General features: G+C 40.3%; 2 protein-coding genes and 1 long non-coding RNA gene across 4 annotated transcripts in view; 1 reads left to right on the top strand and 2 right to left on the bottom strand.

The window, feature by feature from the left end:
* LOC106601675 (uncharacterized) overlaps nucleotides 1-24,937 on the bottom strand; it is a gene marked incomplete in the record, with an annotated part of 737,295 nt that overhangs the window by 16,538 nt on the left and 695,820 nt on the right. The window contains 2 exon segments of the mRNA XM_045715432.1: nucleotides 3,166-3,462; nucleotides 4,868-4,915. Of these exon segments, the coding sequence (XP_045571388.1) occupies nucleotides 3,166-3,462; nucleotides 4,868-4,915 (345 nt within the window).
* LOC123741723 (uncharacterized) overlaps nucleotides 4,868-24,937 on the top strand; it is a 149,265-nt gene continuing 129,195 nt past the window's right edge. The window contains exon 1 of the long non-coding RNA XR_006769239.1: nucleotides 4,868-4,916. This is a non-coding gene — a long non-coding RNA (uncharacterized lncRNA). The remainder of the gene's footprint in view (nucleotides 4,917-24,937) is intronic.
* LOC123741716 (uncharacterized) lies at nucleotides 21,392-22,850 on the bottom strand. Of its 2 annotated transcripts, XM_045715433.1 has the most exons (3): nucleotides 22,196-22,850; nucleotides 21,845-21,972; nucleotides 21,392-21,443 (listed from the first exon to the last, which is right to left on the bottom strand). In XM_045715433.1, the coding sequence occupies exons 1-3, from the start codon at nucleotides 22,718-22,720 to the stop codon at nucleotides 21,398-21,400; spliced, it is 699 nt and encodes a 232-aa protein (XP_045571389.1). In that variant the 5' UTR covers nucleotides 22,721-22,850; the 3' UTR covers nucleotides 21,392-21,397. The 2 variants fall into 2 exon arrangements, with proteins under 2 accessions (XP_045571389.1, XP_045571390.1); XM_045715434.1 differs by lacking the exon at nucleotides 21,392-21,443 and having other exon boundaries at nucleotides 21,632-21,972; nucleotides 22,196-22,849.

The raw sequence follows: 24,937 nt of genomic DNA, 5'->3' as shown, positions 1-24,937 counted from the left end.
AAGCATCAATACTTTGCTTGACTTGTATTGTCACTTTATCATTAGTTCTAGTAGTGTGAGAGTTGACATTTTCCCCAAACAGAGATACTGAAGCTTTGCACAAAAGTGGGGAGATGGGACAGACATGAGTAGGAACTGCATGACATACAGTACATAAACAGGATTAATGATTTAAAGTTTTTATTTTTATTTTGATTCTGCACTTAAAAGACACACAACATGTTATGTCACTGACACAAACAGCAGAGGTAACACGCAGCAACACACATCAACAAAACACAACACAACCTCTACTGGGCCTTGCAGCACTGAGGCACATTCAAGCTGAGGTTAACTAGGTTGGGTTGGTTTGAGGTTCTGTCAATGGTTCTCATAAGAATTTTTGTGGACTTGATCATGCTTTCGTGGTAAACTACACAGCTATACACCACTTCTTTGTTCTTCCACAAGTCATTGCTAAATGTGAGCTGACTGTAGACAGAGTAGGTCCTTCCTGATTGAATCTGGCTAGTGGTGTTGAATTGGTACAATGCTGAACTGCTCGTTCTCTCCACCGGCTCATCATCAATAAGCCAAGCCACTAAAACTTCCTTGGGGTAGAAGTCTTTGACGTAGCAAGTCAGGGTCACCGTATTATCACTAGTTTTTTCTGCTGGGGCCAGCAGAAAGACAGATGGACGCTGTGGATCTCCTCCTGGAAGCACGAGAGAACAGTCAGGGCTTCTCTCCATGCAAGTACTTGGCAAACAATTTACATTTTGCTAAATGCTGCCTATATTAAGCCAACCAAACAATGTCTTCCCTCACAGGAGTTTCGTCTTGAGAGACCAAAGGGACCCATCATATACAAGCATTTTGTCATTTTGCAGTCAGTCATCATCTGATTTAATCAGATCAAATTGCTATCAGCTCCATTGGGTTCCTTGCAATTCTGACAATTAAAGTCATTTTTCACTAGTCTAAACAATCTCCTATCATAATTTTGAATTCCCAGAAGATGGCCAATTGGACATCTGTTTGATAGGTTTTGAAACATCGTAAATATGAAATCCCAATGAAGTAAAAAGAAAAGTGAGAGGGAAACCAAAGCAGTTTGTCTTACCGGTCTCCCTCTTGTAGGGTTTCTTTACCAAGGACCCCAGGTTTTCCAAGTGATCTACAGCGCAGTAAAATACTGTCCCATTGCTCCAGTCCTCATAAGTGATGTCAAGTATGGCAATTTTGTCAGTGACACCCATCCGGCTGGTTAAGGTCTTTCCATTGTCATTTTCCCATTTGACACTCATGAAGCCAGTAACTAGTTCTTTGACATCGCACACAAGCTCAGCTTTTTTGTTCATAAGCATATCCTCAAGAGACGGCGGGATGATGTTAATGACCACTGAATGTGCATGGACTGGACCTGCTGAGAAAGGATGTAAGGAATGTTCACCAAGCTGTTTGTGACAACAGCAATTCAAATGTAAACAGTTTGTATGTTTTGGATCAATGTAGGCTATTCTGTTTTCCCTCCAGTTGGCTGGTCACAATCAATCCTTTTTCATGCATGAGCTATTTTGATGGAATTTAAGATAAACCTTTAAGTGCTCATTAGAAAAATTTGCTAACTTTTCAATCTGGCCTGGAGCTCTGTCACAAAATCCCTGCTTCTTGAAGCTCCTTTAATAAGATACCAAGAGAAGATAATCTGACGTATTTTACTCACCATCTGATGAAGTGTAGCCCACAGTTCTCCTCACATTTCCAGCTTTGTTCTTAAACACGCAAGTGAATGAAACTTCTTCACTCTTCCACTCACTCTCATTGACCCTGAGATAGCTGGTTGTGCTGTACAGAGTTTTCTCACTCTTCTTCTCACTCTCACAAGAACTCTTGAAATCAGATACAACTTCTTTTTCTATTCCTTTTTCCATCCTCATCCATTTGATTGTGTGTGTACGGGGTGAAAAGTCATTGGCAAAGCAGGCGAAGGAAGCCGTCTTATTTTCTGCCATCTCCTCTTTAGAGGGGGTCATTACGTAAAGAGACGGGTGCTGCAGATATTCCACTAAAAAACAAACATACACACATATATATATATATATATATATATGCAGAAGCAGAGAGAAAACAACATACATTTGCAGAAGCTGCCATAGGCTACAAATGCGCAGTAAAGATGAATAGAACAGCTAAACAGCTTATGGGAAATTTCACGGTAACAGAGTGATAGTGAGACTCCGATTTTTCACTTCTAAAATGTTTTTGAAACAAAAATCAGAGATTGCAAAGTTAAACAAACCATGCAACTCTATCCACAAGGAGTCATTTTTACAATTTCCACAGAAAATCTTACAAAAACACATTTACTTGGAGAACAGTGTAACAGAATGACGGTTTGTGCTGTCATTCTGTTACCAAACTTTGAATCGGTACTATTCAAGTAAATATCCTTTCATTTTTAAAAAGTGTATATCAAAGTATATAAAGTCTTAGACTGTGGACATAGAATAATTATGCTGGCAGACGAAAGCAAAAAGCTCAACATTGTTTGTAGCATGCCTTCTTGGGGAGATGGCTTAAATAGTCAGCAACTAAAGGGGCAAGCTACAGCCACTCCATCCAACCCTCATCCTAGTGCCATAGCACATTCACCACAACTAGACTGACACCTATTAATGTTTATACAATTGTCCTAAATGGTTTATTCTACAGTGGGTGACAGTGACACAAATGTTGATTGTTACAGTGAACAGCAATTAGCAATGACTACGTTTTAATGCATTTATTGTTTAATTTGCCCTAAGGTGTCAGGAAATGTAGGTGTTATACTTACTGCATGAGCGTTGATAGCAGTTGTAATATGTAGGCATCAAAATGATTGTAGCCTAGGCTGTATAGTCCATAATTGCAGCAGTGTAATTTTCCAGCAAAAATATGTGCAAATTGTATGTCTTATTCAGATTTCATAAGCTTATTGTCTTCAATATTTAGATTTCTAAAAATGTATCTTTCAACAAAACTAAACATAAAATAACCCGCAAATTATGATTATCACAGAGGCTATGTTTTTACGAAATTAGTAGATTAATAGGCTACATTGATATAAATACATTAAACTCAACAATATATTATTATTATTATTAGTGACATATGTTATTAAATGGATAAACAAATACATCTTACCTTGTTTCTTCAATGGTACAGTCTTTGAACCAGCTGAATGTTCCACGGCGCATTCAAAGATTTTACTGTCCCAGTCTGCTCTCTTTACACGGAGTTGACTGACTCCCATGTAGCTTCCACTGGTTTGGACCGCAGGGTACTGAACGAAATCAGTCAGGGAATTTCCGCCTTGTTCATTCCATTTGAAGGTGAGGGAGGCAGGCGTGAAGCCAGTGGCAATGCAACCCAGAGTCACCATATCTCCGGTCCCGGAGCCACATTGCGCAAGAGGGAACAAAGTCGGAGCAGTTGATGAGGCTGTAAGATAAATAATGTGTTACAAATACTCCATAAAGCCCAACAGTTTTATAGAATACACCATGAAAAAATAAATACATAAATAAATCAACACTGACCAAATAAAATAGTTCTAACAGTTCTAAGGACCTATTCTATTTTACATCGTCAGGTTATTTAACATTCATTTAGTAGGCTAGGTTTAATACATGATGATTTATTACCAGACTTAGGGTAGGATATTGTTCACTCCAAATACATGCACATAGGTTACACTGAGTTGAATGTGTTATCAAAAACGTAAAATACAATATCCACTGATAAAAGACAGGTAGTTAGGACTGTAGGCTATATAATTTTTTGATTGATTAAACATAAACATTTTCATTTATTAAATATTTGTCCTTATATTTAAGCGATCATTTTCCACTATGAACTATGCCTTGCATCAACCAAAATGAGATTCTTACCTAATGAAACGGTTACTATTGTACCCTGACCCCAGTAGTCAAAAGCAGCGTAGCACTGTGTTTAATTACCTTAACAAGTGGTATAAAAAGCATTCTCCCCAGGTTCTATACCCTCTTATTCCCATTCTTAACCAAAGAGCGCAAAAGGAACGCAAGTATTTTGTACACTTTCTGATATTTACGTTTACTGTAATGTTAGGTTATGATGTTTTACTTTAAGTTTGTTTGGCACACTTTACTTCAAATAGGCTTCATTATAGACATGTATCTTAATTCCATTGCAGATTAAAGGTAACCTTAAACCTTTAATTTAATAACCTAAAACAGAAAAATATAAAAGGCTTCAAAATGTATTTGTAAGATTACGACATTTTCATTTGAAAGTCTCACCTGATGAAACTGTAACCATTGTCCCTTTCCCCCAGTAGTCAAAACCGTAGTCACAGTGCAAATAACCAATACAGGCTATGCACAAAAACCTGTGCCAATGTATTTCGATATTTAATATTGTCCATGTCATACTTTTTAAAGGTTTGTTTTAAAATCACATCAATGAATTTCCGTTGTATTTGTCCAGATTATGAATATGCCTTTGTTATAGAGTAGGCCTACCGTTACTGTTTTTGATCCTCAATTCAATTTAGCAAATTGACAAAATGAAGCCTAGAATCGGGTTGTAAAAAAACGACATGTATTTGACTTTTCGAATGATCACTGACACATTTGATGAAATGATAATACTTTTTCTTACCTGATGAAACGGTAACCATTGTGCCTTTCCCCCAGTAGTCAAAAGCATGGTCACAGTGCAAACTTTCAATACGTGCAACGCACAAAAACTACCGCAAGTGAAGACCAAAAATACATATTTCCAGCCTTTAGGAGAGAGGGACTTTTAACTCAAAGTCCAACCTCAATAATAATGCAAAAATAAACAGAATATGTTTTTGTTTTACCTGTGGACACGGTCACCATGGTCCCTTTCCCCCAGTAGTCAAAGTAGTTGTCACAGTGAATGGTCTGACCAATACTTCGTACAAAATCAGTCAAAATAACCTTAATAGTCACTAGTTATGTGTCAATAATGAAATAACTTTTTTAGGTCTGAATGTTAAGGCTACTTACCAGAAGTTATCGTGACTTGGGTCCCTTTCCCCCAGTAGTCGAAATAGTAATCACAGTGATAATTGTTTATCTGCCCCTAAACTAAAAACCCAATTCATTTCAAACGTATTGCTTCATTAACTTTATTTTGTGGCATCTTGATGGTTGGCTCCTTCCCTGGGGAGATGCACTTCCCATCAAAACGGAAGTGTTGCATGAAGTTAACTTTGGCTGAAAGTGTGAGCACATTTTTCTTCCTGTCCTTTTTGAGAGTGAGCCCCTGGTTTCTCTATCCGTTGTGAATGTTGATATATGGGAAGCATCTTGAGCATCATCCTGATAGTTATTATTCCTGATAGGGCTATTTCATTCCAGATACTGTGGGTGTGATACCTTGGTGACACACAGGATTGACAATCATAGGTCAAAATCTCTGCTCCTTGTTTCCATACAGTTGCTGGTAGTTGGTCGTGAGTGGTGGCCATCAGTCCCGAATTTGATATGTATAATCTAGGTCAATGCTTAACACAGACATTTGGCCAAAAACATTCATGGCTGACCATCACTTAATTGGTCTTCTCTATAGAAACAATTAGAAGACCACAATCATTCCAGTGCCCAAGAAAACCAAGCTGACATGCCTAAATGACCCCGTTGCACTCACCCCTGTCATCATAAAGTCCTTTGAAAGGCTGGCACACATCAAGGCCAGCATGCCAGACACACTAGACCCACTCCAATTTGCTTAACACTCCAACAGATCCACTCAAGATGCCATCTCCATTGCAATCCATACTGCTCTATCACACCTGGACAAGAGGAACACCTATGTGAGAATGCTGTTCATTAACTATAGTTTCGCATTCAATACCATTGTTCCCTCCAAGCACGGGCCCTAGGTCTAGACTCCATCCTTTGCAACTGGATACTGGACTTCCTGACAGGCAGACCACAGGCTACAACAACTGAGGATTGGCAACAACTCCTCCACTACACTGACTCTCAAAAATACCTTCACTACACTGACTCTTAACACGGGGCCAGGCACGACACCAACTCCATCACCAAGTTTTCAGATGACACCACAGTTGTAGGCCTGATCAACAACAGTGATGTGACAAGGGAAGAGGTAAGAGACCTAGCAGTGCGGTGCCAGGACAACAACCTATCCTTCAATATCAGCAAAAAGAAAGAGGTGATTGTCAACTTCAGGAAGCAGGGAGAAGGATATGCCCAATCCACATCGATGGGACTGCTGTGGAGAGAGTCAGTGACTTCAAGTTCCTCTGCGTCCAAATCACAGAGAACCTGACATGGACACACAACAGCATCACTCTAGTCAAGAAGGAGCAACAACGCCTCTACTTCCAAAGGCAGATGCAAAAATCTGGCATGTCCCCCTGGATACTCTCCAACTTCTACTGCTGCACCATTGAGAGCGTCTTGACCGGATGCATCACAACCTGGAATGGAAACTGCTCCACTCTCGACCACAAGGACCTTCAACAGGTGGTGAAGACATCCCTGTCCATCACTGGTGCTGTGCTCCCACCCGTAAAGTACATTAACTTCAAGCGGTGCCTGAAGAAGGCACGTAACATCATTAAGGACCCCACATACCCAGCCACAGACTGTTCACGCCTTTACTGTTTGGCAGACGGTATCGGAGCATCGAGTCTCGGGGCTCAGAGACAACCTTTACCCTCATGCTATCAGACTGCTGAACATGTGAACCAGGACGACCACCTCTACACCAACAATTTATTTGCATGGACTTTTCACACCTTAGCAGACATGCACTCGCTCACACATCCACTCACATGCCCACACAGTCTGTTTTTTCTGCTACCGCACGGCAAGCGTACCAGAGTGCCAAGTCCGGGACCAAAAGGCTCCTGAACAGCTCTACCACCAAGCTATGAGACTGCTGAACAGTTCATTAAACAGCTACCCAGGCTTTCTGCTTTTCACCACCTACCTACATGTAGATAATACTTCAATCAATCACCTAACCAAACCTACATGTACATATTACCCTTAATCAATCACCCCAACTATCTTGTACCCCAGTACACTGACTCGGTACTAGTACTCGTTGAATATAGCTTGTATATAGCCTGTTATTGTTATTTTATTGTGATATTATATTGTGTTACTATTTTCTTTTGATCTATTTATTTGTTTTAACTGTTTTGTTGGGAAAGGGCTTGTAAGTAAGCATTTCACGGTAAAGTCTACAGTTGTTGTATTCAGCACACGTGACAAATATAATTTGATTTGATTTTATATGCACAAACCCACAAACCATGACTACGGCTTTTGGACTTATATAATTATGGCACAAACTTACTGCATAATTCAACACTTTTCTCTCCGTGCTCACCCTCCCCAGCACATGTAAATATCATACTGTAAATTGTTTGTGCCTTTCATGAATTTATATTTCTGCTAATTGTACTATATTTATATTCCATTTGCATGCTTATTCCTATTGTTATTACTGTCCCATTGTTGATAGGTGAACCTGCAAGTAAGCATTTCATTATACTGTGTACTATTTGTATCCTGTGCATATGACAAATAAACTAGGGTCTATTTTTCAGAATTTCCACCTGACTGAAGTGCCCAAAGTAAACTGCCTGTTACTCAGGCCCAGAAGCCAGGATATGCATATAATTGGTAGCATTGGATAGAAAACACTTTGAAGTTTGTAGAAATGTTTAACTAATGTATGAGACTATAACACAATTGATATGGTAGGAGAAAGTCTAAAGAAAAACCAACCTGAATTTTTTTATTTAGGTCCCAGGCTCTTATAATGGAAAGCTATGGGTCCTATGCATTTCCAGCTCCCAGATTGCAATTAATATGGCGTCCACTAGATGTCAACAGTCTTTGTTCAAGGTTTCAGGCTTGTTTCTTCAAAAACAAGGAAGAATTTGGAGTTTTGGTACAAAGAGTCACAGTGAAAAATCAGTCTGTGGGCGCGCACTTGCTAATTTTACTTTTCTATTGAACATACTTCTTTCTGTATGAAATATTATAGTTTATTGACATTTTAGGGTACCTGAAGATTAAATAGAAACATAGTTTGACTTGTTTGAACAAAGTTTAGCGGTAGCTTTTTGGATTCCTAAAATAAAATAGAAAAATAGAAAAATTGTAAAAAAAATACATAGTAATATCTAACCATATAATGAAAGCAACAATTGAAGTCGAGGAGGAATGGTAGGCTAGCTGATAGACATGAGTCTTAAGGCCTGCTTTAAAAGCTCCAACAGTCTGAACAACCCTGAAATTATCTGGAAGGGAGTTCCATAGGTATGGTGTGAGAGAGGAAAAGGCACGGTCCCCCATTGTGATGAGCCTGGTCCTGGGGGCATGAAGGAATTTGACGTGGCTTGAACATAGGGTGCATGGAGGTTCATAGGGGGAGAGTAGATCTGACAGGGAGGCGGGTCCCTGATGCCATTTAGGGGTTTGTTGATGAGGAGGAGAATTTTATAATCAATTCTTTGAGGAACAGGTAACCAATGGAGATAATGGTGCCGGAGGGGATTGCTGCTGTTTCACGGGCTCCTAACCAATTGTGCTATTGTGTGTTTTTTCGCGTTATTTGTAAATTATTTTGTACATAATGTTTCTGCCACCATCTCTTATAACCAAAAATAACTTCTGGATATCAAAACAGCAATTACTCACATTGTATTGGACAAATATTTTTTCTTTAACGAGTCTGACGCAAAGGATTTACTTCAGACACCAGACAAGGCCCAAATACCCATCATTCGCATGAAGAAGAGACAGAGATATAGGGGACGTAGGTTGAGGTGCCTAATAAACTGAATAAGCTCCGATCAAGACTATCCTACTAACTGGACATTAAAAACTGTAAAATCTTATGTTTCACCGAGTCATGGCAGAACGACAACATGGATAACATACAGCTGGCTAGGTTTTCCATGCATCGGCAAGATAGAACAGCTGTCTGTCATCTCTGAATGGGTGGCAGTCTGTGTCTATTTGTCAATAACAGCTGGTGCACGAAATCTAATATTAAGGAAGTCTCAAGGTTTTACTCGCCTGAGGTAGAGTATCTCATGATAAGCTGTAGACCACACTATCTACCAAGAGAGTTCTCATTTATATTATTCGTTGCCGTCTATTTACCATCACAAACCAATGCTGGCACTAAGACCGCACCCAATGAGCTGTATAAGGCCATAAGCAAACAAAAAAATGCTCATCCAGAGACGGCACTCCTAGTGGCCGGGGACTTTAATGCAGGCAAACTTAAATCCGTTTCACCTCATTTCTACCAGCATGTTACATGCCCAACCAGATGACGCAGATGCTAAGCTACAGGACTGTTTTGCTAGCACAGACTGGAATATGTTCCGGGATTCTGGGGCAGCAGGATAGCCTAGTGGTTGCAAGATGGAATCCCCGAGCTGACAAGGTAAAAATCTGTTGATCTGCCCCTGAAAAGGGCAGTTAACCCACTGTTCCTAGGCCGTCGTTGAAAATAAGAATTTGTTCTTTGTTAAATAGTTAAAAAAAGGTAAAATAAAAAATGGCATTGAGGAGTACACCACATCAGTCACTGGCTTCATCAATAAGTGTATTGATGACGTCATGCCCACAGTGACCGTACGTACATACCAGAAGCCATGGATTACAGGCAACATCCGCACTGAGCTAAAGGGTAGAGCTGCCGCTGTCAAGGAGTGGAACTCTAACCCAGACGCTTATAAGAAATCCTGCTACGCCCTCCGACAAACAGGCACAGAGTCAATACAGGACTGAGATTGAATCCTACTACACCGGCTCCGACACTCGTCGGATGTGGCAGGGCTTGCAAACTATTACAGACCGCAAAGGGAAGCACAGCCGTGAGCTGCCCAGCTAAATGACTTCTATGCGCGCTTCGAGGCAAGCAACACTGAAGCATGCATGAGAGCACCAGCTACGCTCTCCGTAGCCGATGTGAGTAAGACCATTAAACAGGTCAACATTCACAAGGCCGCAGGGCCAGATGGATTACCAGGATATGTACTCCGAGCATGCACTGGCCAACTGGCAAGTGTCCTCACTGACATTTTCTCCTGTCCCTGACCGAGTCTGTAATACCAACATGTTTCAAGCAGACCACCATAGTCCCTGTGCCTAGGAACATCAAGGTAACCTGCCTAAATGACTACAGACCCGGAGCACTCACGTCTGTAGCCATGAAGTGCTTTGAAAGGCTGGTCATGGCTTACTTCAACATCATTATCCCAGAAACACTAGACCTACTCCAATTTGCATACTGCCCCAACAGATCCACAGATGACGCAATCTCTATTGCACTCCACTCTGCCCTTTCCCATCTGGACAAAAGTAACACCTACGTGAGAATGCTATTCATTGACTACAGCTGAGCGTTCAACACCATAGTGCCCTCAAAGCTCATCACTAAGCTAAGGACTCTGGGACTAAACACCGGTCCTCTCCTGTATTATCTGTTCACCCATTACTGCATAGCCAAGCACGACTCCAACACCATCATTAAGATTGTCGACGACACAATGTTAGGCCTGATCAACGACAATGATAAGACAGCCTATAGGGAGGAGGTCAGAGACCTGACATGTGGTGCCAGGATAACAACCTCTCCCTCAATGTGATCAAGACAAAGGAGATGATTGTGGACCACAGGAAAAGAAAGGCCGAGCACGCCCCCATTCTCATCAACAGGGCTGTAGTGGACCAGGTTGAAAGCTTCAAGTTCCTTGGTGTCCACATCACCAACTAACTATCATGGTACAAATACACCAAGACAGTTGTGAACAGGGAACGACAATGCCTATTCTCCCTCAGGAGACTGAAAATATTTGGCATGGGTCCTCAGATCCTCAAAAAGTTCTACATCTGCACCATCGACATCATTTTGACTGGTTGCATCACCACCTGGTACGGCAACTGCTTGGCCTCCGACCGCAAGGCACTACAGAGAGTAGTGCGTACGGCCTAGTACATCACTGGGGCCAAGCTTCCCGCCATCCAGGCCCTCTATACCAGGCGGTGTCAGAGGAAGGCCCTAAAAATTGCCAAAGACTCCAGCCACCCTAGTCATAGACTGTTCTCTCTGGTACCGCACGGCAAGCAGTACCGGAGCGCCAAGTCTAGGTCCAAAGGGCTACTTAACAGCTTCTATCCCCAAGCCACAAGACTTCTGAACAGCTAATCAAATGGCTACCCAGACTATTTGCATTGACCACCCCCCCCCCATTTTTACGCTGCTGCCGCTCTTTGTTTATTATCTATGCATAGTCACTTTACCTCTATGTACATATCACCTCTATTACCTCAACTAATCTGTGCCCCCCCCGCACATTGACTCTGTACCGGTACCCCCTGTAAATAGCCTCGTTACTGTTATTTTATTGTTACTCTTTAATTATTTATTATTTTCTTATTTTTTTGTACTCTACTTTTTTGTATTGTTTTTTAACTTCTTAACACTTATTTTTCTTAAGACTGCATTGTTGGTTATGGGCTTGTAAGTAAGCATTTTACTGTAAAGTCTACACCTGTTGTTTTGTGACCACTATGTGACAAATACCATTTTATTTTATTTTATTTTGAGATCAGCAAGCATGGGAGTGACGGGGGCAGACTTTTTTGTTGGTGTCAGAATCCTTATGGTACTGTTTTGGATGAGCTGTAGTTCATGAATTGAATTTGCAGGCAGGCCCCCCAGTAAATGCATGTATTAGCTTTTCTGCATCAGATGTGGTGAGGGTCTTAGTCGGGAGATGTTATTCAGGTGAAAGAATGACGTTTTACGGAAGTGACTTATGGAAGGAGAGAGCCAGGTAGAATTTCACACCAAAATTGGTGATGACTGATGTGAGTGGGATGATGTGGCCATCTATGGCAGGGCGGATGCTGCAGGAGTTGGTGATCTCAGTTGGTGTGTCTCAGTTGGTAGAGCATGGTGTTTGCAACGCCAGGGTTGTGAGAAAAAATATATGAAATGTATGCATTCACTACTGTAAATCGCTCTGGATAAGAGCGTCTGCTAAATGACAAAAATGTAAATATATCTGCTGGGGTATGCTTATCAGCATTGCCTCTGTCTTACTGTTGTTGAGTTGGAGGAAGTCGTTCTGCATCTGAGATTTGACCTCTTCCAGACAGTTGGATAATGTTGACAAAGCAGATGATGTGTCAGACTTGTTTTAATGTTCACCTGTGTGATGTCTGCATAGCAGTGGAAATTGACACTGTGTTGTCTGAAGATCTGGCCAAGTGGGAGCATGTAGAGCAGGAAGAGGATAGGTCCCAACACCTACCCATCTGGGACACCGCAGAAAATGGTGGAGTCCTCTGATCTTGCCTCACAAAGTGTGACTTACTGCTTGCGGTTAGTGAGGAAGGAGGTGAACCAAGGGGACCTTGTTTTCCGAAAGTCTCTCCACTTTGCTTAATTCAACATAGTTACAATAGCTACTGAATTACTGTAGCAAGCTATCTCGACTAATGTGCAATACTCTAAGATGCTTAGCATTCTGCTTTATGTAATGTAGGTTCAAAGATTGTTGGAATGCAGCTTTTAGCACTACCAAAGGACTCATGACTCAAGCTTGGACTCGAGGATTCTGACTCGATCACTAGGGACTTGACTTGGACTCAAGGTTTACTGACTAGACTACATCGCCGCAGGGAAGAGAGCTGTTTTGCTTATACCTAGCACTTCTAAATGACGGTCAAACATGAAATTCATGGAAAATATTGTGTTTTGTGTTGACTAATTATGTGGGCTGAGGGAGGGGAGGACATGTTGCCACTTTGTGACAGATGTTTACACAACATTGTGGTGCCATGTAACTTTTCTAGTTCCAGAGCTGTATGGCATGTAGTAAAAGGGTATCCAAGTCCTCAGGCTGCAGTATCTGCCAGTTGTCATCCTTGCCTTCAGGGACTGAGTTCATTGGTGGGCCAGGAATTTACATTCTCTACCTAAATAATGAGTCAATTGATCAACTAACTCAGAAGCAATAATTTGGTTGGTATTTGTTCTAGGACTAATGTTGAAAAAATTGTACAATTGAAAAACAGGCTAAAGACTGAATGCTTGTTGATATAGAAAGTGACATTTGCACACTGTTTCATAACATAGTGTTTGTTTCTGAGGGCTCTATGTACCCTCAGTCAAGAGGAGGTTTCAGTCAGTGTGCCTATGTTATGAGGAAGCACTTGCTCCCTCAGTGTGGTGAATGACATGGCTGGTTTCCTGTCTGTTACCTCTCATTACATAAATAATATCCAGTGTGGATACGGTCTACCACAAGACCAAAATGTTCCCACTATGTCTGTTATTTTAGTTTATTCATCATTCATTTGTATGTTTATCTACGGTATGTTTCTGTCCATCCATACATCAACTCATATCAACATCAGCTTTATGACGAGCGATATGACACTGTAAATGATAATGGCAAATGTAGGTACCAGTGTTCAACACATGATTAAAGACCTAGACCTTTCATTGCTACCTCTTATCATCAAGAAAACTTAGCAATTTTTAGGCAAATATTTTCAGACTACATATGTATAGCTCAGCTAATTAAGAAAGGTGCCAACCCTTTGTTATTTTGATATTATCTTTGTAGGTGTCTTGTCACATGATATAACTAAAGAAAACAAAAACTTTTTTTATGTATGACCATGGCATTAGGTCTGTGTAATGCAAAGTTGGATACCAGTATTAGATATAAGGTATCACTGCACTAAATCTGCACTAAATCTATTTGGATTGGGGCAGGTATTGTCATATAAGCAGTCACTTGGCACAGAGTCTGCTGAGATTTCAGTAAGTATGTGCTGCCATGACCAGCACCTAGGCTGAGGTTTTTGTATTGGTGGGTATCACTGTGGCTGCCCCCATACACAATGACACACACCATTACAAAAACCTGTGTCAAATGCTCCCACAGTAAGGGTAATGTATTTATGTGAAAATGTTTTCATTTGCAGCAAAATTTGACGTTTGTCGAAATGTCAATATATGACAAATAATTCAGCTTAAAAAATGTCAATGTGACTTTTTAAGTCCAGACAATTGAATGTTTGTTCCAATTATGAAAAAAATGATGAAAAAAGAAAAAGCAGGAGACCAGCTAGTCTAAGATTATGAATATAATATTTTTAAAAGAGGATATGAAAAAAGTATGTGATGGTTTCAGTGCTTGTCAAAGCTTTTTAAACGCAAATAGAGTTTCTAAAACATAAAAAAATACATCTCAAAAAACGTTGACAAAAAACTGTGATATTCAACATAGCCCATATTCATTATATCCAGAATTCATATAAGGCGTATTCAGAACATTCCAATATGATCCATCACTTAATATAGAGTCAGGAGAGGTAACCACTGGTACTGAGGTTTTTGTACTGGTGTATATCATTGTGGCCCCCAGTGTACACAGTGATACATGCCAGTACAAAAACCCATGCCACATAGTGACACCCTCAATAAAACCATTTGTTATTTTATCTCCAACATTGACACCATAGTTTTCCCACAATGAACTTTCAATAACAATAAACTTAGGTATAAACTGGTTTCCCACTTCATAAGAACTTTATGTCCAATTCTCATCGATAAATGTTTCTCCTTAATTAACAGATGATAAATATGTTGGTAAAACAGAAGAATTAAAAAACAACCTATGAATATATCAAGCATGGTGAACCAAACGTATGAGAAACACACACTACGCTCTTCACCTAGTTTCTGCCCTAACACACACTCTAAACCCAGCATCAGTGTTAGAGATGGGGTAGAGTTTTTGTCATGGGCTGTATCACTGTGGCCGTTATTCTGCACTGTGATACATCCCTGTACAAAAACCCCTCTCCTGTCTAGACTGGGAATTTACACTGTTGTGAGGGCAGCTGTGTGAAACATCAGACATCGATGCCTTTTCTCTCAATATCAAAAGGAAGCATCTGTTGTGTTCTGTACAACATTGTTTCCCAACAAATGATTATGAACAAAATGGTTTCAACGTCTTTATGGAGGAAACATAAAAGCGTCTCATCAATCATTGATATAGCCTACCAACTAACCTCAGATGGATCACTTGACATTGCTATAGCTGTATATCAGTAGTTGGAGATATAGAATGTTTCTAAATGATGTTACAGTAGAAGGAATACTCTTTGGACTAAGGCAGTGTTTGATATGACTATAATAGGAGACTTGGTATTTGATACCTCCTGTAAATAAAGCTATATGTCTGGACAACGTGATAACCATGATTGTTACATCTGAAATGTCAGGATAGTCCACCTTTAAAGGATGCTACACTGTGTATTTATATGGACAGGCATGTCAGAAAAACGAACATGATTGTCATACAACATTTTGGCTAAAAACAGCACAGTAGGAATCAATATGAAATCAGAAACATAGGAGACAATAGTAGAATAGCAACCAATACTGGAATGGAGAAAATGAAGATGAGAATTTGACCATTCAAATTCATAGCAGTGAAATGATCTCCCATATGGGTCCAGAGTGCAGTCAGTGTGTAGTATGCAGACAGTACAATCCTGTCAACCCTCATGTCCATGGAGGTGTTTTAGTATTGATGTTTATCACTGTGGCCATTCCCGTACACAGTGACTCACACCATTACAAAAACCTATGTCACAAACAGCCACAGAATCCTCTCAGTAAAACTCACTGAAACCTCCAATGTCTCCATGTAGACCATGTCTTTTCCAATCCTGTGTCATTTACAACCACCATTGAAGCTCAATTCAAGCAAATGTTTTGATCACATGATTTACAGTGTACAGAAAATAGTTGTTCCTCAGTGTATGTCTGTTTTAAAGTTTTTAATGTTGAGATTTCTTTCTCTGAAGTAGGCCTAAATACCATGGACATTTGTTTGAGTGTATAATGTGTATAAATGTACCAGCACGTTTAGGTTAGCTGTCTATAGACAATCAGAATGTGTATGTCTGTGTTCCTTAGGTGTCAGCACTCTCACACTCTGTGCTTGGTAGAGGTGGTAGGTTTTTGTCATGGACTGTATCATTGTGACCCGCTATATGGCACAGTGGTTTAACCCTGTACAAAAACCTCCCCACCACTCTGTGCAGGGCCAAATCTGGAATAAACATGTGCACCTTTTCACAACAACCATAACATGATCTATTGATTTTAATCTGATGAACAGTATGTCAAAATTATGTTTTACTACTTATTAATAACTATTTTCTTAGTTTGCGCTTTCAGCTTTTGCTCTGTCAGGCATTTTCAACATAACAAGGATTAAAGAACCTTGCTGAGACAGTGTTATAGACAGTGATTAGGTTCATTTTTAGTTCTTATTTAAATTTAAAAATACTGCTTTTTTTTATTTAAAACAAATACATTCTGTTGTCGGAATCCAATAGTTGGCGAAGCTGTTTAAATGTTTTATCTTGTAATTGCATATGAGATGAAGTAGGTAGCCATTTCCACTACAGTGGTTTTTGTTATAACGTGTAACACTGTGCCCCCGTAGTTATCACGATGACACACACCCATACAAAAACTTCTCCACACACCAGAGACCAATACATCTATCAGGAACCTGTCATATTTCCCTGGAGTCATCACAAATCTCTCTGATTCAATAACTGATCTTATTTTTACCTTGGAAATTTGTCTTTAGCCAGTAGAGTTGATCTTGTCAGATTTTATAATCCAAATGTATATGAAGAAATGCCAATCCGTTCTCACCGTCCGTTGTGGATGAAGGACAGAGTGCACAGATGAGCATATATAATTACAAAACTTAAAGAGTGAGTTGTGCATCATCTCTTTAGATTGTAAAATAAATGTTCTTTGCACTACAGGAATATGAATTTGTAAGAATGTGGAGTGTTACATATTATAGTACAGTATTGGGACGTCATACTGTAGAACAGTGGTATTCTAAGAAGGGGCAGTGACCCCTAGGTGGGCCACAGAGGTATTGCGTGTGCATATGTGGCATAGTTTTGACTGGGTGGTTTTGGTGCAACTGCCCCAGCAGTTGATCCTCTGATCTGAGACTCTTGGCCTCTAAGAACTGAATGCTTGTGGAGACGTCCTCAGTCAGAGTGAACTGGCCTTGCAGGGAGTCTGAGTAGTCTGGTGCATCTGTTGAACCAGAGTTAATTCTCCCAATCCACTCCAGAGCTTTGCCTGGTTTCTGCCTCATCCAGTTCATGCAGTAGTCTGTCATATCAAACCCAAAGATTTTACTGGACAATTTAACAGTTTCACCTGAGAAGGTGATGGATCCATCTCATCACAGCAAACTCCTGCAAACATTACGGCGGTCAATCAATAAATTATTAATTCAACAAATGTAACTTTCCTGGTGAAAATGTACTGGCTTCATACTCACCCAATATTCATGCTAGTGTAAAAAATAACAAACCCACAGGTATTCATAATCTGGTTTCTGAAGTATCATATAACTAGTAACTATTGTATGAGTTGAATGATGAGTTGGCAACATGCTGCTTTATATACAGAGGAGGAAGGGAAGTAAGTTTGCATAGCTCACCCTCTGGAGGTTGGCCACAGCTGGCACTGGGCTATTAACCTTATCTCCTGTAGGTTCTACACCTATCACTGAAATTGTTTTACCATTTATTACACAATGCTGCATAGGATAGACTTTTTCCATCATATCCGTCATTTCATTCCATATTCAAAAAGAGTGATATTGAATAGCACTAGAGATCAAATCAAAGTTGCCATAACACCTGAAATGTCACACACTGATCTGTTTCACCTGTCGTTGTGATTGTCTCCACCCCCCTCCACTTGTCGCCTATCTTCCCCATTATCCCCTGTGTATTTATACCTGTGTTTTCTGTTTGTCTGTGCCAGTTAGTCTTGTTTGTTCAAGCCTCCCCAAACTACCTGGCCAAGGAGAAGGCCCAGTGTCACGACTACTGCCGATGGTGGTTCCTCTCCCTGTTCAGGTGGCGCTCGGCGGTCGTCGTCACCGGCCTACTAGCTGCCATCGATCCCCTTATGTTTTTCTGTTAATCATGTCTTTATTAGTTGCACCTGTGTTCTATTAGGTAATTAGTGGTGTTATTTAAGCCCGCCTCTCCACCTGTTCTGTGTGCGGGCTTCTTACGTGTTTTCACTGTGTTTGTGTTGTGGATCGTGTTATTGGACTTTGGGTTTTTGTTTCGCCCTTTTGTGATTGGGCATATTATGTATTTTTTGGTACTTATTAAATATATTGTACCAAACATTTTTCTGCCTCCTGCGCCTGACTCCACACCCACGACGTCCAAGCGTTACACCCAGCTTATGGTGCAGCACGTCTTCCGGATCCAACACTTTGCTGCCTAGGCTTGAACAAACAAGATGAACTGGCACAGACAGACAGAAAACACAGGTATAAATACACAGGGGATAATTGGGAAGATGGGCGACACCTGGAGGGGGGGTGGAGACCATCACAAAGACAGGTGAAACAGATCAGGGTGTGACATGAAAATCGTATATGCGACCAATAAACTTTGATTTGATCTCCAGCACTATTCAACATCATTTTCTCAAAATAATACTTACTGTATTATCTGTGGCAGAGATGAGGGCCAGTCTCTTATTACGGTAAAAAATACTTCCTTCATGGTGTGACTTCCGATTTCCACTAGATGATAGTGTTTAGCTGGTTTACAAGAGCTGCTGTCCTCAAGCTCCCTGTAGTTGTTAGCAGAAGAAGCCTCATGCGCTGAATACAAGTGTTGCTGTGAATAGCAGCTCTGATGCCTGGCAACCTGTTAGTCTCCAGTAGCATTTACACACATAGAAAGTGACCTGTATCTAAGTCAGTGGTTCCCAACATTTTTTTAAACTTGGTACAGCTTGATGGGATATAAAATTCTGCGGCACACCTAAAACTCCCCTATTGATTTATTTAGCGGTAATAACCTCTCTCATCTGATCCATACTGCAAATCATTTATTTTCTGTAACAAATGTTTTCTATCAATGAAATAGGGTTTGTTTGAAATATTTTTCAGTTTCTTACTCATGATGGTGAATTTGTGTACCCCTTTAAAATCCTTAATCGATTGTGTGTCAATGTAATTAACATAACTGTCACGACTTCTGCCGAAGTCGATGCCCCTCCTTGTTTGGGTGGTGCTCGGCGATCGACGTCACCGGTCTTCTAGCCACCATTGATCAGTTTTTCATTTTCCATTGGTTTTGTCTGGTCTCCTTACACACCTGTTTCTTATCCCAGTAATTACATGTTGTGTATTTAACCCTCTGTTTCCCCTCATATCCTTGTCGGTGATTGTTTGTTATGTTATGTACGTGTTTATGTATCGGTGTGCGACGGGTTATTGTTTACCCGGATTATTTACTACGTTGGTTTTGGAGTTAGTTTTTTAAATAAATACTCCATTTTTTACCACTTTGGTTTCTCCTGCACCTGACTTCCCTGCCACCTACATACACGGATAATGACAATAACACAACAATCTAAACCTGTCAGTTTAAGATGGAGGGAAGTCACCTTGCCATGGTTAAATGCAGTAGTTTGCGCTTTCAGTTTTGCGTGAATGTTACCATCTATCCACGGTTGTGGAATAATAGTGAAGACATCAAAACTATGAAATAACACATGGAATCATGTAGTAACCAAAAATGTATTAATCAAATCAAAATATATTTTAGCTTTGCACACTCTTGGCATTCAGTCAACCAGCTTCATGAGGAATGCTTTTCCAACAGTCTTAACCTCTATGGGCTAGGTGGGACGCAAGCGTCCCACCCGTGGTGCACTCCATCAACAGCAGGTGCATTTCAAGAGCGGCAAATTTGAATCCAAATAAATGTCAAAATTCAAATTTTTCAAACATACAACTATTTTACACCCTTTGAAAGATAAACATCTCCTTAATCTAACCACGTTTTACGATTTCAAAAAGGTTTTACGGCGAAAGCATAAATTTAGAGTATGTTAGGACAGTACATTTACAAGAGTTGTGTGTAATGTTTTGTCAATTCAAAGACAGGGTCACCAAAACCATAAAACCAGCTAAAATGATGCACTAACCTTTTACAATCTCCATCAGATGACACTCCTAGGACATTATGTTAGACAATGCATGCATTTTTAGTTCTATCAAGTTCATATTTATATCCAAAAACAGCGTTTTACTATGGCATTGATGTTGAGGAAATCGTTTCCCTCCAATAACCGGCAGTCAAGTCAGCACCACAAATTAAATAATTAAAATTAGAAAACATTGGTAAAATATTATATTGTCATTTAAAGAATTATAGATTTACATCTCTTGAACGCAATCAACTTGCCAGATTTAAAAATAACCTTACTGGGAAATCACACTTTGCAATAATCTGAGCACTGCGCCCAGAAAAATACGTGTTGCGATACAGACTAGCCGTCATGTTGGGGAGATCTAAAATCGAAAATACTATGTAAATAATCCATTACCTTTGATTCTCTTCATCAGATGTCACTTCCAGGTATCACAGGTCCATAACGAATGTAGTTTTGTTCAAAAAAGCTCATCATTTATGTCCAAAAATCTCCGTCTTGTTAGCACATGATCTAAGCCCGCCGGACTTCACTTCATGAACGAGGGGAAAAAATATATTTACGTTCGTTCAAACATGTCAAACGTTGTATAGCATAAATCATTAGGGCCTTTTTTAACCAGAACATGAATAATATTCAAGGTGGACGAATGCATTCTCTTTTATAACGTATTGGAACGAGGGTACCCAACATGAACTCGCGCGCCAGGTGTCTAATGGGCCATCATCGTTCCATGGCTCTTGTTCGGTCAGATCTCCCTCCAGAAGACTCAAAACACTTTGTAAAGGCTGGTGACATCTAGTGGAAGCAATAGGAAGTGCCAAAATATTCCTCAGCCCCTGTGTTTTTCAATGGCATAGGTTTAAAGGTAATACAACACATCAGGTATCCACTTCCTGTCAGAAAATGTCTCAGGGTTTTGCCTGCCAAATGAGTTCTGTTATACTCACAGACACCATTCAAACAGTTTTAGAAACTTTATGGTGTTTTCTATCCATATATAATAAGTATATGCATATTCTAGTTACTGGGTAGGATTAGTAACCAGATTAAATCGGGTACATTTTTTTTATCCAGCCGTGCAAATACTGCCCCCTAGCCCTAACAGGTTAAAGGAGTTCCCACATATGCTGAGCACTTGTTGGCTGCATTTCCTTCACTCAGCGTTCATCCCTAACCATCTCAATTGGGTTGAGGTCGGGTGATTGTGGAGGCCAGGTCATCTGATGCAGCACTCCATCACTCTCCTCCTTGGTCAAATAGCCCTTACACATCCTGGAGGTGTGTTTTGGGTCATTGTCCTGTTGAAAAACAAATGATTGTCCCACTAAGCATAAACCAGATGGGATGGCGTATCACTACAGAATGCTGTGGTAGCCATGACCCTTGTGTGGTGTTCATGTTTATGTTATTCATCCAATGTTCGCAGGTCTGATGGACCCACAACATTATTTGGTTAATATAGCCAATAACAATATAGCCACAACAATTACATAAAATACTTAATTCTTAATACTTAGATGTTGACTTATATCAATTACCAGCAATACAGACAGCATACATGGTTAATATTTGCCATTTACCTATGCTAGATCACATTTAGCAATAAAAGAGCTATTCGTTCTACATTTTGTTACATACAATGTTTTATGGAAATTATAAATTAGCCACATTGAATACAAATTAAGGCCGGTCTACACACCACATGAGGGACGGAGTTTGTGTGTTGCAAATGCATTTCTTGTACTTGATGTGTGTGTACTGTGCCTTCCTGTCCTTCTTGGGTTCACACACATCACAGTGCTTCTTCTTGTTGCTACCAGCTGCAATCTAGAATGATGAAAACACTTAGTTCAGGAATTTTACTAACATTGCACTCACTCACTCACTCACTCACTCACTCACTCACTCACTCACTCACTCACTCACTCACTCACTCACTCACTCACTCACTCACTCACTCACTCACTCACTCACTCACTCACATATATAGTTACAGCAGGCCAAGGTAGGAGAGTCAGACATACACACATGCAACATCACTTACACTTACTTCCGGTATTGGAGTTGTTGGTTCTGTGGGTCGGGCAGATGGGGAACCAGCATCCTCCTCCTGAATCCTCCTCACAGGGTTCCTTGGGATATGTTGCCTCCTCTGGATTTGAGGTCTTACCAATGCCTTGCCCAGCTCCTCGAGAAAGAGCTGTCTCTTCTGGAGCTTCCCTCTGTTCCAATCTGGGTTCAACACCATCCAGATGACAATTGCGTTGTACGCTGAGAAGTCCAAGATATTGAACATCTCAAGTGGCCTGTGTAGGGTTCTTCTTTTGCAGCTGCAGCCAGTCACCAGCTTGTCTAAATTGTCCACCCCTCCTTTTGTGGCATTGTAATCCATTATGATTTCTAGTTTTTGATGTTCCTGGCCACAGATTCTCCCGTCCCTATGCAGCGTACTCATAAGTACCACATTTTTGCATTTCTTTGGCACGTAGAACACTCGGGACGTGTCGGCCTTTAACCTCTTGCATCTAGACGTTCCGCCAGCGGAACCCATAGCCAACAGCCAATGGCATCGCATGGCGCGAAATACAAAACCAACTAAAATACCACAATTCAATTTTCTCAAACAATCAACTATTTTACACAATTTTAACCTCTCTGGGCCAGTGGGACGCTTGCGTCCCACCTACTCAACAGCCAGTGTAATCCCGTGGCGCGATATTCAAATACCTTAGAAATGCTATTACTTCAATTTCTCAAACATATGACTATTTTACACCATTTTAAAGACAAGACTCTCATTAATCTAACCACACTGTCTGATTTCAAAAAGGCTTTACAACGAAAGCAAAACATTAGATTATGTCAGCAGAGTACCCAGCCAGAAATAATCAGACACCCATTTTTCAAGCTAGCTTATAATGTCACATAAACCCAAACCACAGCTAAATGCAGCACTAACCTTTGATGATCTTCATCAGATGACAATCCTAGGACATTATGTTATACAATACATGCATGTTTTGTTCAATCAAGTTCATATTTATATCAAAAACCAGCTTTTTACATTAGCATGTGACTAGCATGTGACTAGCATTCCCACCGAACACTTCCGGTGAATTTACTAAATTACTCACGATAAACGTTCACAAAAAACATAATTATTTTAAGAATTATAGATACAGAACTACTTTATGCACTCGATATGTCCGATTTTAAAATAGCTTTTCGGTGAAAGCACATTTTGCAATATTATGAGTAGAAAGCCCGGACATCACGGGCTAGCTATTTTGACACCCACCAAGTGTGGTACTCACCAAACTCAGATTTACTATTAGAAAAGTTTGATTACCTTTGCTGTTCTTCGGTTCTTTGGTTTGGTTCCAAATAATCCATAGTTATATCCAAATAGCGGTGTTTTGTTTGTGCGTTCAAGACACTATCCGAAGGGTAAAGAAGGGTGGGCCCGGCGCGTTTCGTGACAAAACATTTCAAAATATTCCATTACCGTACTTCGAAGCATGTCAAACGCTGAGACGTTCCGCTAGCGGAACACCTGCTCCAATATCCAATGATAGGCGTGGCGCGAATTACAAATTCCTCAAAAATACAAAAACTTCAATTTTTCAAACATATGACTATTTCACAGCATTTTAAAGACAAGACTCTCCTTTATCTAACCACACTGTCCGATTTCAAAAAGGCTTTACAGCGAAAGCAAAACATTAGATTATGTCAGCAGAGTACCCAGCCAGAAATAATCAGACACCCATATTTCAAGCTAGCATATGTCACAAAAACCCAGAAGACAGCTAAATGCAGCACTAACCTTTGATTATCTTCATCAGATGACAATCCTAGGACATTATGTTATACAATACATGCATGTTTTGTTCAATCAAGTTCATATTTATATCAAAAAACAGCTTTTTACATTAGCATGTGACGTTGAGAACTAGCATACCCCCCGCAAACTTCCGGGGAATTTACTAACAATTTACTAAATTACTCACGATAAACATTCACAAAAAGCATAACAATTATTTTAAGAATTATAGATACAGAACTCCTCTATGCACTCGATATGTCCGATTTTAAAATAGCTTTTTGGTGAAAGCACATTTTGCAATATTCTAAGTACATAGCCCAGCCATCACGGGCTAGCTATTTAGACACCTGGCAAGTTTAGCCTTCACCAAAATCAGATTTACTATAACAAAAATGTTATTACCTTTGTTGTCTTCGTCAGAATGCACTCCCAGGACTGCTACTTCAATAACAAATCTTGGTTTGGTCCAAAATAATCCATCGTTATATCCGAATAGCGGCGTTTTGTTCGTGCGTTCCAGAAACTATCCGAAATGGTAAATCAGGGTCGTGCGCATGGCGCAATTCGTGACAAAAAATGTCTAAATATTCCATTACCGTACTTCGAAGCATGTCAACCGCTGTTTAAAATCTATTTTTATGCAATTTATCTCGTAAAAAAGCGATAATATTCCGACCAGGGATCTCCTTTTCGGCAAACAGAGGAAAAATCACAAAGACGGGGGCGGCCAGTGCACGCGCCTAAGCCCACAGTCCCTTGATCGGCCACTTGAGAAAGGCGATAATGTGTTTCAGCCTGGGGCTGGAATGACGACATTCAGGTTTTTCCCAGGCTCTGAGAGCCTATGGAAGACGTAGGAAGTGTCACGTTAGAGCAGAGATCCTTTGTAATAGATAGAGATGGCAAAGAAGTTCAAGAAATGGTCAGACAGGCCACTTCCTGTAAAGGAATCTCTCAGGTTTTGAC

The sequence above is a fragment of the Salmo salar genome, chromosome ssa03 (assembly GCF_905237065.1).
Source record: "Salmo salar chromosome ssa03, Ssal_v3.1, whole genome shotgun sequence".
Classification (NCBI taxonomy): domain Eukaryota; kingdom Metazoa; phylum Chordata; class Actinopteri; order Salmoniformes; family Salmonidae; genus Salmo; species Salmo salar.
This window is presented reverse-complemented; position numbering and strand designations above follow the sequence as displayed.

Excerpts from the sequence above, each read along its gene's own strand:
- LOC123741716 (XM_045715433.1), bottom strand. The coding sequence starts at position 22,720 with ATGCGATGCCATTGGCTGTTGGCTATGGGTTCCGCTGGCGGAACGTCT. Across the intron at positions 21,973-22,195 it reads CAACAACTCCAATACCGGAA|ATTGCAGCTGGTAGCAACAA; the intron begins GTAAGTGTAAGT and ends TCATCATTCTAG. Across the intron at positions 21,444-21,844 it reads CAAACTCCGTCCCTCATGTG|GACAATGACCCAAAACACAC; the intron begins GTGTGTAGACCG and ends GTTTTTCAACAG.